Raw genomic sequence first — 15,367 nt, forward strand, 5'->3', positions numbered from 1 at the left:
CCTTAGACTGTTATTGGTTGACGTGTTCGTTAAACTTAGATCATCGGAAACTTTTCATTCTAACCGTACATCTTATAGTGACTAATCAACCGTTTATAATGATTCTTTAACCCGCTCTTTAGGTAAGGATCTATCTACAGACTACGGACGCGGATTGCGTCCTACCCCCGCCCGGACGGATTAACGGTAATCCGTCCGGGCAGGGCTCCGTGGGGCCCACTGTGATGTAAGTGTTTTATCCCGCCGTTCATCGTTTTTCTCAGATCATTTTAAATTATTATCCAAAAAATGTGGCTGGTTCAAGTCTTAATTGAACCACAAAGTGGGGATTGAACTTCCACAATTAAAAAGTTCTTGGGAGCTGGAGAAGTTTCGGATCAAGCTTATATCTGTGTTTTCACTTCATCCGCGTCTACATGACCTTATTAATAGGTTGAATGGTAAAAAAAAAAACATCACAGTAGCAATTAGAAAGGTTTCAACGGTGGTTGTCATTATCACTGCAGCTTCCTTTGGTGTGGTCGACTGGAGATATGGACCTGCCTCACTTTTAGAATTATATCATAAAATGGTATGATAAAAGCGATTAACGGCGTGGATAAAACATTTACATCACTGTGGGCTCCACAGAACCCTGCCCGGACGGGTAGGAGTAGGACGCGATCCGCGTCCACAGACTACAGGTGTTTGGAGCAGTTTTGGCCGGAATACATGTGTTACATAGGTTATAGAGCCAGGACCCACTGTCGCTCCCGCCAATGTATCACATGCTTAAAGACATGGCCCGCACAAAAAGTGGGTCCCGTGTCCATAAAATCGGAGAGATATTTTCATTAGGTGGGTCATATCTGCAGGCCGTCCATCGATTCTGATGAGTGTGGATTGACCTGATTTTTGTGCCAGAGGGTAATCATGGTGGGGTATTTCCTATGAGTTGAATGTGAACCAGTGCTTTTGAGATCGACCAACCGTTGTCCGAGTTACGCAGCATAGTACCAACCAAGGTTTAAAGTATCGTACAAAACATGTACGTATGGCCCGATACGTATCGGTGTCGCCCTTGAATCATACGGGTGCATCGCCCTGTATCAGCTCAAAAACAGACCTTTAAAGGGTGATATGTAACAGTGCCGCTGGTGAACGATACACTAGGGCTGACACTCAACCGGCTGTTGATAGTCCATGTGTAGAAGAGGACAACATCATGATGTAGAGTGGGTTGCAGACAGTTTCATGGCCAAGATGGATTAGAAGAGGCCTGGTTGGTGATAGAAGTGATCCGGACCGTCGGACCTTAGATCCGGCATATCTCACAATCTGAAATGAGTTATCAAGCATAAAATATATGATTTTGGACTAAAATGAGCTACTTTAGCCAACCAACTAACCCCGCTACGACGGGTTATGCAAGGCAGATTTGCGAAATACCCCCTGATCGACCATCATTTCTTATTTTAATTCCATTTTTACTATAAATACCCCCGAGACATACTTGATCAGCAATCCTGTATCTGGATGACCAAATGGTGGGGCCCTATTAAAATGGACCATAGCCCACCATTTTAGTTTTCACAGCCATTTGATGGTCACGAAATGGATTCGTAACATAGTTCAATCTAGTACGATTTTAGGGCCATGCTCCACCACTATGGATCTCCTTTCAATGGTCTATATCGCCAAATATATACAACCTGTGGGGAATGTCATGCACCCTGCATGAATGAATGGTCTAGATCACCAAACAACGCCAAGCGCTGCTGTGGGGAATGCCATGCAACCCTTCATGATTCATGGGTGCATGATCAGACTATTATTATTCATTTACACACAAAAAGTCTCTTAGAAAAACACCGAGATGATGAAATAGCTGGGTCTTGAGAAACGTAAAGAACTAAGCCTGCACAATAAGACTGGGATGAACCCTGCGGATGTGGATGAAATCCTGTCCGTCCATCCACAAGTTCCAACTGGGAATATGCCACCTATTAAAAATCACATTGATCAACAATCCCAACCATCTATTAATTTGCGTATACACGCGACTTCAAACACCTCAGTATGTATCACTTCACATTCAATCCGCTAAATTCAATCATCGGACAGTGTCGAAACACCATTAATGTTGTCTTGAGTTCCATGATTGGCCAATCACATTCATCGAAAAACCATACCAACGGGCAGTGATAGAAATGGACGGGGGCATATTATTGCAGGTGAATCTCAGTAAGTTGTTACCAGTGTAATATAAGATGATCAGATTCGGGAATGGAGGAAAGAGGAATTATATCATCCTCCCGGAGGTATGCACGGTACACCTCAGTCTGAAAAAGTGTGGAAATGATTCAACGATCCAGATCATCAGCAAGTCGGGTCACATCTCGAATGGACCATGGCCCAAGAACCCCCTTGATTAAAAATAATAATAACCTTAGAATGTCACCTGCATATTGAAGGTCAAGAACAGATAGAGGGAACTGTCTATATTCAACTACATAAGGGCACAACATTATGACTAGGATCTGGCGATCAATAAGATACTTAGGCCCTGGTCCACCCAGTACATCGCATCAGACCAATGCTCAGGATCACCAAAACCCATTCAAGCTGAACATACATAATTCCTCCAGACAGCATTGTTTAGCTTGTGATTTATAGAGGCTGCGGATGATATAATAGAACAGGAAGATCGGGAAAATTGGTAGAGCAACCTGTATGCTTTAGAGTTCCAGTCCTTGCCCGAGTGGTGGACTATGAGGAGTTTCAACACAAGGTGGGTTCGAAACCCACAGGTGGTGAAATCCCACTATGGCATGCGTGGGTGTGCGGCGGGGTGCGTGGATTTTTTTAAAAATAAAATAGAATAGAATAACTGTGTGCATTAAAGGTTAGCTAGTGGGCACCCTATCACGGATGGCTTACTGGTTCTAAGTTGCACCTATTAGACCAACCATACTATCCATGACTTCCTTCTGAATAATGTCATTCAACTGTTAAACTACCTTGTTTTCTACTGTCACTTTGAAGGCCATCAGATGGCTAGGATCATCCGATCCATCTACAGTAGGAGCAACTATTCCCAAATGATAATTCAACCTACCACTTATACTGTGGAGAGATGATTCCACCATATTTTGCTCTCCAAGTAGAGAAATTTGCAGTCATGCACACTTCTAAGCAAAACAAAAGCTAATTTTTGGGAACAGAGAAAAAAAGAACCAACTAGTAGGAGATTTGACCAAGAAACAATTTTTTTAAAGGAAATAACAAATCCATCAATCTATAAGGAATTGCAGGAATTTACCACGTCGGCAGTTACAAGCATTTTGCAAACCCTGCACTCCATCTGCAGAGAATTCATGCAGAAGGTTCTCAGTTAATGCGGGAGCCGATGGTTGTGGAGATGGTGATGGTGTCAACCAGATCAGAGATTACACTGATGGCCAGTGATAGAAATGCGCTTTGTCATCTAGAACATACCATCCGTGATCAGAACATGCAAGGAATGAAGGAAATGCCTACAGCATTTTACCTTGCTCAAGTTCTACCAAACGCCTACAGCATTTTAGCTTGCAGGAAATGCACTTTGTCATCTAGAACATGCACGGCTCTGATGTCCAACATACAAGACACATTGGTGGGCCAGACAGCGCTGCAAGTGAGAGTTGAAATAAATTCCATGTATGTGACCATTTCTCTATGTGCATATACAAGGACTACATATTCATAAAACAGACCCCAAAGAGCTGGGCCATGGCTAAGATGAAGACACTAATGCAGACACCGAAATTGACACACACACACATGCATGGCCAACCCCCATGCACAACCCACACGTGCCAATGTGCAGAGGATGCAGGCATTCAAATATGACAGATAGTATGCATGTGTACTGAAAAGTGCACCACAGGAAGAACTGCAGCATGGCAATGGTGTACGGTTTACTGGCATATATGTTAAGAACTCCATTTCAAAAACTGACCGCGATACCAGTTCTGGGTGGTTGACTGTGGAAATTAACCTGTTAAAAACTGACTGAGATACCAGTTCTGGGTGGTTGATTCCCAGATCGCCCCAGCTTCTAGCTTTTTGCTTCTCTTCTATCAGAACGAAACTTCCAAGATTCGAGAAAAACATAAACCAAGAAACAGAATGTAAAAAACAACTGCTTTATTGCATTTGAAGCCTCATCTTATAGAGACTTGAAACCAAAAGAAAATTGCAAAAACCAAATTAATCACCATCATTACTGAAAGTAGACATACTAACGCACACTATTTAGTTTAAAACTGCACCCAAGATCCACAAAAATAAGATATCTGAAAAAGCTAATCCCATTCAATGTTTTTGTTTTGGTTCTTACATATCTAAAAGAGGAGAAATTCTCACAAGGAAGCTTATATAAGAACTAGCAAAACATCAGATAAAAACAACAAAGGAAAAAAAAAACCAAAAAACCTAAAAAGCATCCAAGGTCCAGATGAAGCAGCTCCCAGCCACCAAGGAGTCCTACAAATATTCAAGTAAAAAACATCTAAATTTAGAAGCCGCGATTACAATCAAGAGATAAAACTCACAAAGATGATAGATAGTGAAAGATCACTAATACATACATTTGTGTTCCCAAGCCTTGAATTTGCAAGAGAAGTTATCTAGATCAGAAAATGTAACTTCACGTTAATGGTAACTGTTAGGTCTGGAACTACAGATGCCAAGGGTACAATTGTCGAGGGTCACTCAAAGTTATATGGTTTGTTGTATCATCTGCTTCACTCTGCACAGGAATAATGTCTGCCCGAGTACTACCACCAACAGGAGTGCCAAGCTGTGTACCTCTAGCTAACCTTTCTTTGGAGGCAACAATTCTTTCCCAAGCTGCTCGTAGAGCATGAACTGCCACATCGTAACTCTCTCCAGCAGTCGCCCCTTCCTCCACACATCTAATGGCTTGCTTACATAGATTATTGTACCGCAAGGTCACTGACTCTCGAGTATTAGCTCGAATTGCAACACCTCGATCGTCAAAAACATCACGACCCTTTGCGTTTCTTGTCCAGCGCTCTAAGATGTAATGAGGAGGAAGCACTGTGATATTTGATATGATGAAAACTTTTAATATGTGCCGACAAAGTATGCCTAAAAACTCAAACATCTGACAGCTACAACCTGCTCTTCTTTCGGCCACGTGTAATGTAACAGTATGTGCCCTCCTTTGATTATCCTCATATTTTGCCACCCTAAATGTGCTAACTTCCCCATCTTCTGCTATTTTGTTTGCAGCATAGGCCACGCTTTCAAATATTTCCTCTTGAAATTTCTGAAACATTCGTGTCGTATAAATGGTTGCCACTTGTTTTTCAATCAATAATTTCGTCTTCAAATCCGGTTTGGCATGCATTGTCTGAACGTCTTCTTCGAGTTCCTTTTCATACCAAGTTTCTAAGCGTCTTTCCATCTGTGAAACGAACTCTTGCAAATTGGTGTTTGCATTCATGTAACCATCCAAGAATGAATTTATAATTTCACCCCGTGGACTTGTAGGCATTTGTCCAAAGAATGTACCCCGTAAGTACACTGGGACCCATTTTTTACGAGCACTGTATAATAACTGAAGCCATTCATTCCCCCTTAGCTCATATCTATCAACAAGCAACTCCCAACATGATTCAAACTCATCGATTGTCTCAGTTAGGTTGATGCATTTCTCGAATTCCCTTTGGAAGGTGGGATATGTGAGATACACATGAGACAACTGCTTTGGGGCATTATTTAAGATGTGCCACTTGTTAAAACAATGATGGGTTTCTGGGAAAACCTCTGCAATTGCTGCTCCAATAGTCGCATCTTGGTCAGTGATGATGGAGATAGGATGGTGCCCACACATTGCTTCGAGCCATGCCTTAAATAGCCAAACAAATGATGCTTCGGATTCATCAATAAGCAGTGCACAGCCAAACAACACTGACCGTTGGTGATGGTTCACTCCAGTGAATAGAGCAACTGACATTTCGTATCGATTCATCTCATATATCATGTCAAAGTAAACCACATCACCAAAGTAGTTGCAAGCCATCCGCGACCTCGCATCAGACCAGAACATACTGCACGAAGACCGAGCCTCATCGACCTGTATTGCATAATAGAAGGCAGGATTCTCAGACTGCATGCGCCTGAAATAGTCCAGGACATTCTCAATATCTCTTCCGAGGTTCTTCTTTCTTTTTGGGCCAGTTTGGCCATGGTTTCCAACATCTTGCTCTCCATAACCAGCATTGTTCATTCCACTGCCTTCGACACCAAAAATGGACACCGTTTTACTTGCTTCCCCATCAGAATGTTTCATCCGACTTTTTGGAGTATCAGATGCATTCCTGTGGGACCGAAGCAGCATAACTTCATTTGGACTAAGAAATGGATGATTATGCTCCTTCACAAATTTTGTAACAACCCACTTACCGAGCTCCGTTTTCTTCACCATCAACATCGCCCCACAGCCTTCTCTAGTGATTGCCCGTGGCTTCTTAATTCTGTTTACATTATACAGATGCTTCTTCGCACGAAAGCCCTCCTTGAAACACACAAATTTCCGAGCGATTGTTCTCCTATCTTTCTTCGAGCGGAGGTTGTTGCTGAGGCGGATGCCGAAACCAGCACGCCGTGCATACGCATTGTAGAACACCCTCGCGGCCTCCTCGGAATCAAACTCCATGCCCTCGTATGGTTCGATGTATTCAGCTCCTTCAAAACCACCGATCATCATACGATCCTCAGCCCGACGGCGTTCCGTAACCGGTGCGATGCGGCATTCTGTTGTGTCGTCTTGGGAGCGCATGAGAAATTCTATCAACGCATTGTCATGATTCACGGCGTTTTCCATGATGGTCACTGATAACGGAAATAGAAATCTATTTTCGGGCATCAAAAAACAAAAATAAAGATAGAAAAGAACATATATTAATGATTTGAAAATAATTTTTTTTTAAAGGTGCATATAGTGGGAAAACCAAAAAAACACGCATACAACACGAACACGCACATGAGCACAGAGACAGAGAGAGAAAGAGAGAAATGAAAACTTACCTAGTATACGTGCTGAAATCAGCGAGAATGCTGGAATCTGATGGCCGCTTAGATTCCTATCTCGTAACAAAAAAAGCCAAACACGACACGAATCAGAGCATAGGATGATCGTTTGATTTCAGCAGGTATGTAAAACAAGAAGAAGAGAAAAAGCATATCTTCCGATTACTAAGAGAACGAAATGAAATTACATATAAGGAGTAATAGTATCAAACCTTTCTCCGCCTAGAAACAGCAGATCACGAAAAGAGAACACCAGAATCGCGAAATCCTAGATTCTGTCCCACCCAATCGAAGAAAAACACCAGCAGATCGGCGTTCGAGGCGTTAGGGTTATAAAGAGACGGAAGCTGAGAAATCTCTTCTCGACGAAGCTTCCTGATCGGAGGCTCCGAGGATTTCTAGGGTGTGACAGATAAAGAGAGGGAGCCGTCTTCTCTGCTGCTGCTGCTACCGCCGCCGCAGAAAGAGAGGGTCGTGAGGTGAGGAGGGACGGGATAGGTTTGGGATTTGAGGATTTGGGGATTTGTGAAGGAGAAAAAGGGGTATTCTGGAGTACGGAAATGGAGAAGGGTGTTAGGGTTTTCGCATCTGGACGGTTTTGAAAGCTTGGGTTTGCCGAGAGGGAGAAGCGGAGAGGGAGACCCTCTGGAGTACGCGCAGGGGGCCAGTACGCACTCCTGTTTATGGCACTTTGTACGGAACTGAAGTCATTTATAAAGGAGATGACCAGTACGCCGTCAGATTATGGAAGTCCATGCACATGCACATGGGTAATGTGCACGTGCACATGATAAAATTAGATCTAAACCGTGGAATGGGTCAAAAAATTATTATGCAATGATCATGGACCAAATAATCTCACTGATTGGTAAGAAATTATTATAATTTGAATGAACGATTTGGAAGCCGAAATTCAACAATCGAATGTTCATCCATTGGAGGCAAGAATAACATAATCAATCTAGTTAATAATTCCCTGCCCCTCTTAAGTGGGCCCACAATTTGGAGGGCTTGGATGGGATAACATGCATGGCAGAATAAAAAAAGGCTGTGCATGGGTATGGACTGTCGTACTCCACCAAGTATCTATCTTTTCACCAAAGATCCTCTTGTTTGATAGGATGAATTGAGCGCCATGGTCCGGTGTTCTAACACGTTGGGCTACCGCCCAGGGTCCAACCTGTATCGGGAGATGGTCCAATACCTCGTGACGGCCCGCACAAGAGGGGAGTAATTTGTTACTCTGGCTGCCTATCACGCTTGATAAGCAGGCACATGGAAATCGTAAACATGGCATATGTTACAATAAAATTAACCAACTGCTTTTTGGAACTCACTGTCGCTGACTTACATCCCAGAAACCAGATTGTATCGGTAATAACCTCTGATCGGAGGACACTTGTTTATTGAAATAAGCCCATTAAGTACTTTTCATTTTAACTGTCCAATTAATATCCACCAATCCGATAGCCAGATGATCAAATAAGTATAATTTTTTGTAACAATCCTAAATTTTGGTGTATTAAAAAAAAACTTAAATAAATATTTCAATATTTTATTTTTAAATAAAAAATAAAAATAAGTCAATAGTTGAGTTGGCAGAAACATTTTTAATTTGGGAGAGAGGTTAAGCGACACTTTTATGATTTCAGATATAGGGGTTATTTGATCCTAAGTACCAAAAAATGACTGTGCCTTTAATTTCAGATCGATAACCATCAGATGAGTCACACTAGTCAAATCTATAAATGTTTAATAAAAAAGGCTTAGATTTCTGCGCAACTAATTGCTATCACTTAGCGTAAAAAGTCGATATGGGTCATTGGTGTATATGTAGTTAAATCCATACCATTCGTCACATGTGTAGAGGCAAGATATGCCAAGACCTAAAGAATCTGGATGATCCAATCATCCAGTGGGCCACCTTGATTAATCATTTGACATTCAATTTTAAGATCTTAAAAATAAAATCTAAATTTTGATAATTAAATTTAATAAGCATATAATTTTAATTATTTGATCATTTGGAGTTTGGCCACCTGGGATATAACAAAGGTGGGTCTCACTCTATAATATAACCAAATGAATAATTGTCGTGCCCTAAACTCATAAACTGGACTTACAAAACTCTCGATCGCCGAATCCGGTGCCAACAGCCTCCGTAGTATCCCATTCTCGGCTCCCAACGTCCATATGCCAGATTCCAATCTTAGGATCCTACAATGAGGATTTTCCAATATACATTTAACTCGTAATAAGCATAACTACAAGTTTACCAAATTCACAAAGGCAACATCATCATCACATATCCACTAATATAAATATTTAAATACAATGCCGAAAAGAATATATATATATCGAAAATCAAAGCTCCAGAAGACCGCTACACGCTCCAAGCTCAATGAGGCTGCAACCTAACATCACCTGTACGCATTTATTGTGCATAAACTTATAGAAAGCTTAGAAGTTGATGTAAGTGTGTGCGATGCACATGCTAAGCATAGAAATATTAGAAGATGCAGAAATACTGGCAATCCATAAATCGTACAATATCAGAGTAATGCGAAAACAAGTTGATAAGCCCATAAATACCACCGGCCTTATCCAGGCTATGTGATGCAAAACATAATAAGTCAATATCATATACTGAGGAAGCAACATATATCAGTTATGCAATGCGGAGACATAATAAACTAATTATCATATACTGAGAATGAATGCAATATGCAAATCCTAACCTGATGAGTCCACAAATACCGTCAGGATCATCTAGGCCATATAAATGCAAAAACATAACAACCTAAAATGTCATATGCCATGGATGTAATGCAATATGATGTGCGAATGAAATAACGAAACTGGAGTGTGAAGTCGAGATGATAGTATGTAGTATCGCAGGTTATAGGGTCCATCACAAGAGACTTGTATCCAAACCAGTCTCATACCTAAATTTGGATAGTCAATAGTCATACTCAATGTGGTAAACTCCTGATCTCAGGTTGGTCGCGCGCCTCAACCGAAATCTTTGCCATTACGAAGGTACACGTAACAAATAGTTGCGCACCACCAGCCCGAGTGAATAGTGAATGAATGAGTATGCAACTCCTGCTCAATAAGTCAACATATTAGTACTATACATATATGGGATCATCACCGGGGTCTATCACACTCTACGCCAGCTTGCCGCTCCTATCCAAGCGCACAACTGGGTAAGTGAAAGAGACCTTACTATTCACCTGCCAATATCGGGCCCGGCTCGTCGATAGCAGACCCATTCCTCAAGCTGGTAAAACTCAACCTAGATATCGCCTCCTCACTCAAGCAGGTAAGGTCATACTCCCTCCTAACCGACCACGACATAGTGGGAGACGCGACCTACTGTTATACGACCCTCATGCACTCATATATATATATATATATCCACTCGGTTTAGATGTTAGGACATCTCCTGACCACGGAGGTTTAGGGACTTTCACCCACAGACATCCAAAATACCCTTATGCTCAAACCAAATATTTTTGGTGTCCCATCTAACCATCCACGATATGCCTGTGGAGGCCGCAATCCTGATGTCGCTAAGGCGCCAAATAATCATGTCATAAAATGCGAGACGCACGAGTCATACCATCCAGTCATGTATCAAACCTGCGCGTACCGCGGGCTCATGTGGGGCAACAATCAACCCAACGGCACATGCTATGTTCAATTGCTCCTTATAACAAGCATGCGAATGATGTGTATGGGCATGTATCATAATCCTATGTCATCACATACTCATAATCGGTATCAATAACCGGCATCGATAATTGGCCTCGATAATCGGCATCGATAATCGACCTCGATAAGTGGCATCGATAATCGGCCTAACGAGGGCCTAAAGGAAGGTCACAATGTGAACATTTAACCATCATTGGCCATTAATGTGGACATTTAACCAACATTGCTCCTAAGGAGTGGCCCACATAGAACCAAACGTATAGTAGGGCTCACGGCCTCACATACAATATAATGAGTCTCACACAAGGGCCTAATATATATCACAATGGGCATCATCATATTGGCCTTATATACATCAAATGGGCCGCAATACATGGGTCTCAGATACATCACAATAGGGACAAACACATGGGCCGAGTTTACATCATATTGGGCCTCAAACATGGGCCATATATACATCATATTGGACCTCAACCCATGGGCCTCAAATGCATCATAGTGGGCCTCATATATATCAAGTGGGCCGCATCACATGGGTCGCACCAATGGGCCTCATATACATCAAATGGGCCGCATCAACGGGTTGCACCAATGGGCCTCATATACATCAAATGGGCCGCATCAACAGGTTGCACTAATGGGCCACGTATACATCAAGTGAACCGCATCAACGGGTCGCACCAATGGGCCTCATATACATCAAATGGGTCGCATCAACGGGCCGCACCAATGGGCCTCATATATACATCAAATGGGCCGTATCAACCGGCCGCACCAATAGGTCTCGTATTTATCAAGTGGACAGTATTAATGGGCCGCACCAATGAGCCTTATATACATCAAGTGGGCTGTATCAATAGGCGGCACCATCTCCACCATTCATCTATTTTAACAGATCATTTTAGAGTATTACCCAAAAATGAATAGTATCAAAAGATCATCTGGACCATGCCACAAAGAGCAGTAAAGATAATGATTTTCACCATTAAAATCCCACAGGGCCTACCATAACGTTTATTTTCCTATCCAATCTGTTCATAATGTCACAAAGGCCTGAATTAAGGGGAAAAATAAATTACATATTGATCCAGAACTTTTGTGACCCCAAAACGGTTTCAATGGTGGACGTTCAATCTTCCACTGAATTTTGCAATGAGGTTTACCTGATAGATAGATAGACAATTTGGATATAACAACGTCAAGGTGGGCCCCATCCATCCAGCATATGTACGGTGAGGATAAACATAAATCTGGTGGGTCCACGTCAGCGTGGCCCATCGCTAGACAGCGTGGAGTATAACACATACCTTAGATCATACCCACAGAATTGTTGACGTCGAATAGCAGCAGCTGAGTAGGTGGGGTCCACATAGATGGACGGCGTGGATAACAAATACATCAAGAGTGGGTCCCACCATCTATCAGCTGCTGTACGGTGCTGGATAAGACCCATACCTCAAGGGAGGCCCCACATGGCACCATCCAGATGGACGATGCAGATCTACAATACATGCATTGACGGTGGGTCCCATCCAGATGGACGGTCTAGATATACAACATATATATTAGGCGGGACCCACAAAACTTGTTGTCGGTGTGGATTAGATCCATATATCTGGTGGGCCCCACCCTCACATGTGCCACATGTGTGAGGTGGGTCCCCACACCCTTTAAAAAAAATGGACGGCATTCATGAAACAATTGCATCACGGTGTGTACCACCGTCCAGTTACTAGACGGTGGGTACAACACATATTACGGTGGTTCCCACAACACTATCCAGTGACGGACGGTGTGGATCATATGTCCATCCACGTGTGGACAGCGTGTATGAAACACATACATAAAAGGTGGGTCCCACCTAATCTGGATGAACGGCATACATCTGGTGGGTCCACACATGTGGCCCACCAGCTTGTACCAAGCTGATATCTGTGTTTTCATTTCATCCAGGCCAGCAGACGGACGGCTTGGATGCTACATGGCCGTCAGGTGGGTCCCACGTGGTGGCCCACCAAGGGTTTGATCAACCTGAGATTTGTGTTTTCTCTACAATCGGGCCTGTCCAGGCAGGTGGGTCTGCCTGCTGGACGGTCCAGCGTTCCACAAAATGGGACGGCATAGATGCAGCACATGTATGATGGTGGCGTCCCACCGTCCCAATCAAGTGGACGGTGAGGATGTAGAATACATTCATCAAGGTGGGCCCCATGATGGGAAAGAGAGAGAGAGAGAGAGAGGAGACGAAGATCTGCATATTAGAGGGACCCCGCCACTATGGGTCCCCCTTTGTTACAACACAAACATCAAGATGGGTCTCACCACAAGTGGGCCCTACATACAAATCAAGATTCTACACCACGATCACCCACCGTTAGATCTTGAACTCATCTTTCCACCGATGCGTTCTAAAGCTTCAAGGGATAAATTTCAACGGTTGAGATGAAGCTTGGAGGGTGGGATTGGGTGATAGGAAGGTGGGCCACACAAAGCTTCTTTCTCCGTGAAAGCTTGGACGTCCACCTCTCTTATTGGTGTGGTTGCTTAGGAGTGAAGAGAGAGAGAGAGAGAGAGAGAGAGAGAGAGAGAGAGGTGATGTAAGGGATGGGTGATGGATGAAGTGATGGGTGAGTGATGGGTGTTTTTGAAAAGGGATGGGTGGAGAGAGAGAGAGAGTTGACTTTGGGGTTACTTGTACTTGACATGTGAGGTGATTGATTTGATGGGATATTCTCTGAGGATTTGAAAATGCACAGTATTTTTCTCGAACTGAACGCGGGCCCACAACTCCTGGCCTGGGTATCGCATCGGTGCATAAAACGCTGCGTTAGAACAGCGGCAACGGCACGGTCGTTAGAATACAAGTTTCGAGTCGAGTCGACATAGATATAAAGGACGCGACTTAGGGTAACGCAAACACCTATTAAATGTCGCGGGTTGTCGGAATTCGACTAGAGGACCGCGAAAGCCTACAGAATTGTACGATATAGGATACGAGCCTTACAATAATAATATTGTTGATATAACTGATAAGAACTCTAAATTCAAACCAACCAAATTACCTTATGGATTTTACATTATTAGACTCAGGTGAGTAACCCGACGTGTCTCATAATTCATTGGAATTAAAATAAATTATGTGTGATTGTTTGATTGATTGATATATTGATTTGAGTATTTTGTTGCAATATTGTATACTATGGTAAATCACTTGTTAATTTTTGTCAAATTATATGACTATGATAATTGTACATTAAATTCACATATGAATGTTCTTATCAAAACAGATATTTATGACAATTATGAAAACGATACATTCATACACTATACATCATTCATTATATTTACATAATTTATAGTCGATCCTAAGAGCCCTTCCTGGAAGAAATGTCGATCCTGGTAAAGCGTTACCAAATGTGGGCTACGCCCAAGCCTATCGAAAGGTGGAAGCATACCCAACGGGTGGATGCGGGTTAACGACCTCCAACTCAAGCAGATGGACGATCATCCCATCTGATGCATTCATACATCATTTGCATTCATATCATTATACATACATTTTTTGTATTATTTTAATTATTATGATTATGAACCATGTTGGGTTATTTCACTAAGCCTGACTAGCTTACCTTTTTATTGATGGAAAAACCGTACAGAGGAGCCATTAGCAGATGATGTGGCGCAAGAACCGGAAGGATCTACCGCATCTGAACACGACCCATGTGAAACGTGACCATACTTAACTGAAGATGAAGTGGCAGCATTAGATCATTTCTGATTATGTGATTTATTTGTTAGAATAGTTTGATTAGTGTATAATGCATGTTGGTATTGATTTTGAGATTTTAAGAAATTAGTTAAATTTATCTCATTGAAACAATGTTAGTCTGGAATAAATATATTTATATTATAATGATATAATAAATGAATGATTTTTAAGATTTATATTATTTTAAGGGTCGTCAAGATTTATATTTGCCTGGTTGATTGGTGTTAAATGTTATGTGTATGTGATTATAGCTGGGGTGAAACTTAGACCGAATGTAATTATCACCTCTGATTAAACTGATTAATGAATTGAGTTAGTACACTTTGTGTATAAGTTACAACTCAAAACTTAGGTCTGAGGGTGCACAATCTATACTCGAATTTCGGGGTGTGACATTTTTAGTTCAGAATTTTCATTAGCACTCCTAATTTGATCAGTATGGTTGGAATTTTAAAATGCTACATATGTTATTTCCAAGTAACAAGTGCCTGCATATCATCCATCACACTCTGTCAAAGTATCAAAGTTTCTCTCTCTTAATCTTGGGTAGGCAGACTAGGTTAAGCTAGTCTTGGTCTTAGCTATTTGGATCATAAATTAATTATACTCTCGAGGCATTTGTCAAGTACCTAAAATATGAAGGATTATTTGAAGGTCTTCAAAACCGATCCAATCTAAGTAGTCGTGGGTTTCGTTTTGAAGGTTGAGAAATACAATCCTAAGAATTCAATCTATGACACCCCATCACTGTGTGGTCACATGTGGGCAGGCACACGTGGCGAGCTACCAGTGGTTGGCAGG

At 42.0% G+C, this 15,367-nt stretch overlaps 1 protein-coding gene across 5 annotated transcripts; it reads right to left on the reverse strand.

The window, feature by feature from the left end:
• Window positions 1-4,298: 4,298 nt before the first annotated feature.
• LOC131232520 (protein FAR1-RELATED SEQUENCE 5-like) lies at window positions 4,299-7,778 on the reverse strand. 5 transcript variants are annotated; one of them, XR_009164874.1, is made up of 4 exons: window positions 7,293-7,778; window positions 7,078-7,133; window positions 4,611-6,882; window positions 4,299-4,506 (listed from the first exon to the last, which is right to left on the reverse strand). XR_009164874.1 is itself a non-coding variant. In XM_058228810.1 (3 exons), the coding sequence occupies exon 3, from the start codon at window positions 6,872-6,874 to the stop codon at window positions 4,700-4,702; it is 2,175 nt and encodes a 724-aa protein (XP_058084793.1). In that variant the 5' UTR covers window positions 6,875-6,902; window positions 7,078-7,133; window positions 7,293-7,778; the 3' UTR covers window positions 4,566-4,699. The 5 variants fall into 5 exon arrangements, 1 of the variants encoding a protein (XP_058084793.1); XR_009164872.1 differs by having other exon boundaries at window positions 4,611-6,902; XR_009164875.1 differs by lacking the exon at window positions 7,078-7,133.
• Window positions 7,779-15,367: the final 7,589 nt, after the last annotated feature.

The sequence above is a fragment of the Magnolia sinica genome, chromosome 18 (genome assembly GCF_029962835.1).
Source record: "Magnolia sinica isolate HGM2019 chromosome 18, MsV1, whole genome shotgun sequence".
Classification (NCBI taxonomy): domain Eukaryota; kingdom Viridiplantae; phylum Streptophyta; class Magnoliopsida; order Magnoliales; family Magnoliaceae; genus Magnolia; species Magnolia sinica.

Excerpts from the sequence above, each read along its gene's own strand:
- LOC131232520 (XM_058228810.1), bottom strand. The coding sequence starts at position 6,874 with ATGGAAAACGCCGTGAATCATGACAATGCGTTGATAGAATTTCTCATG.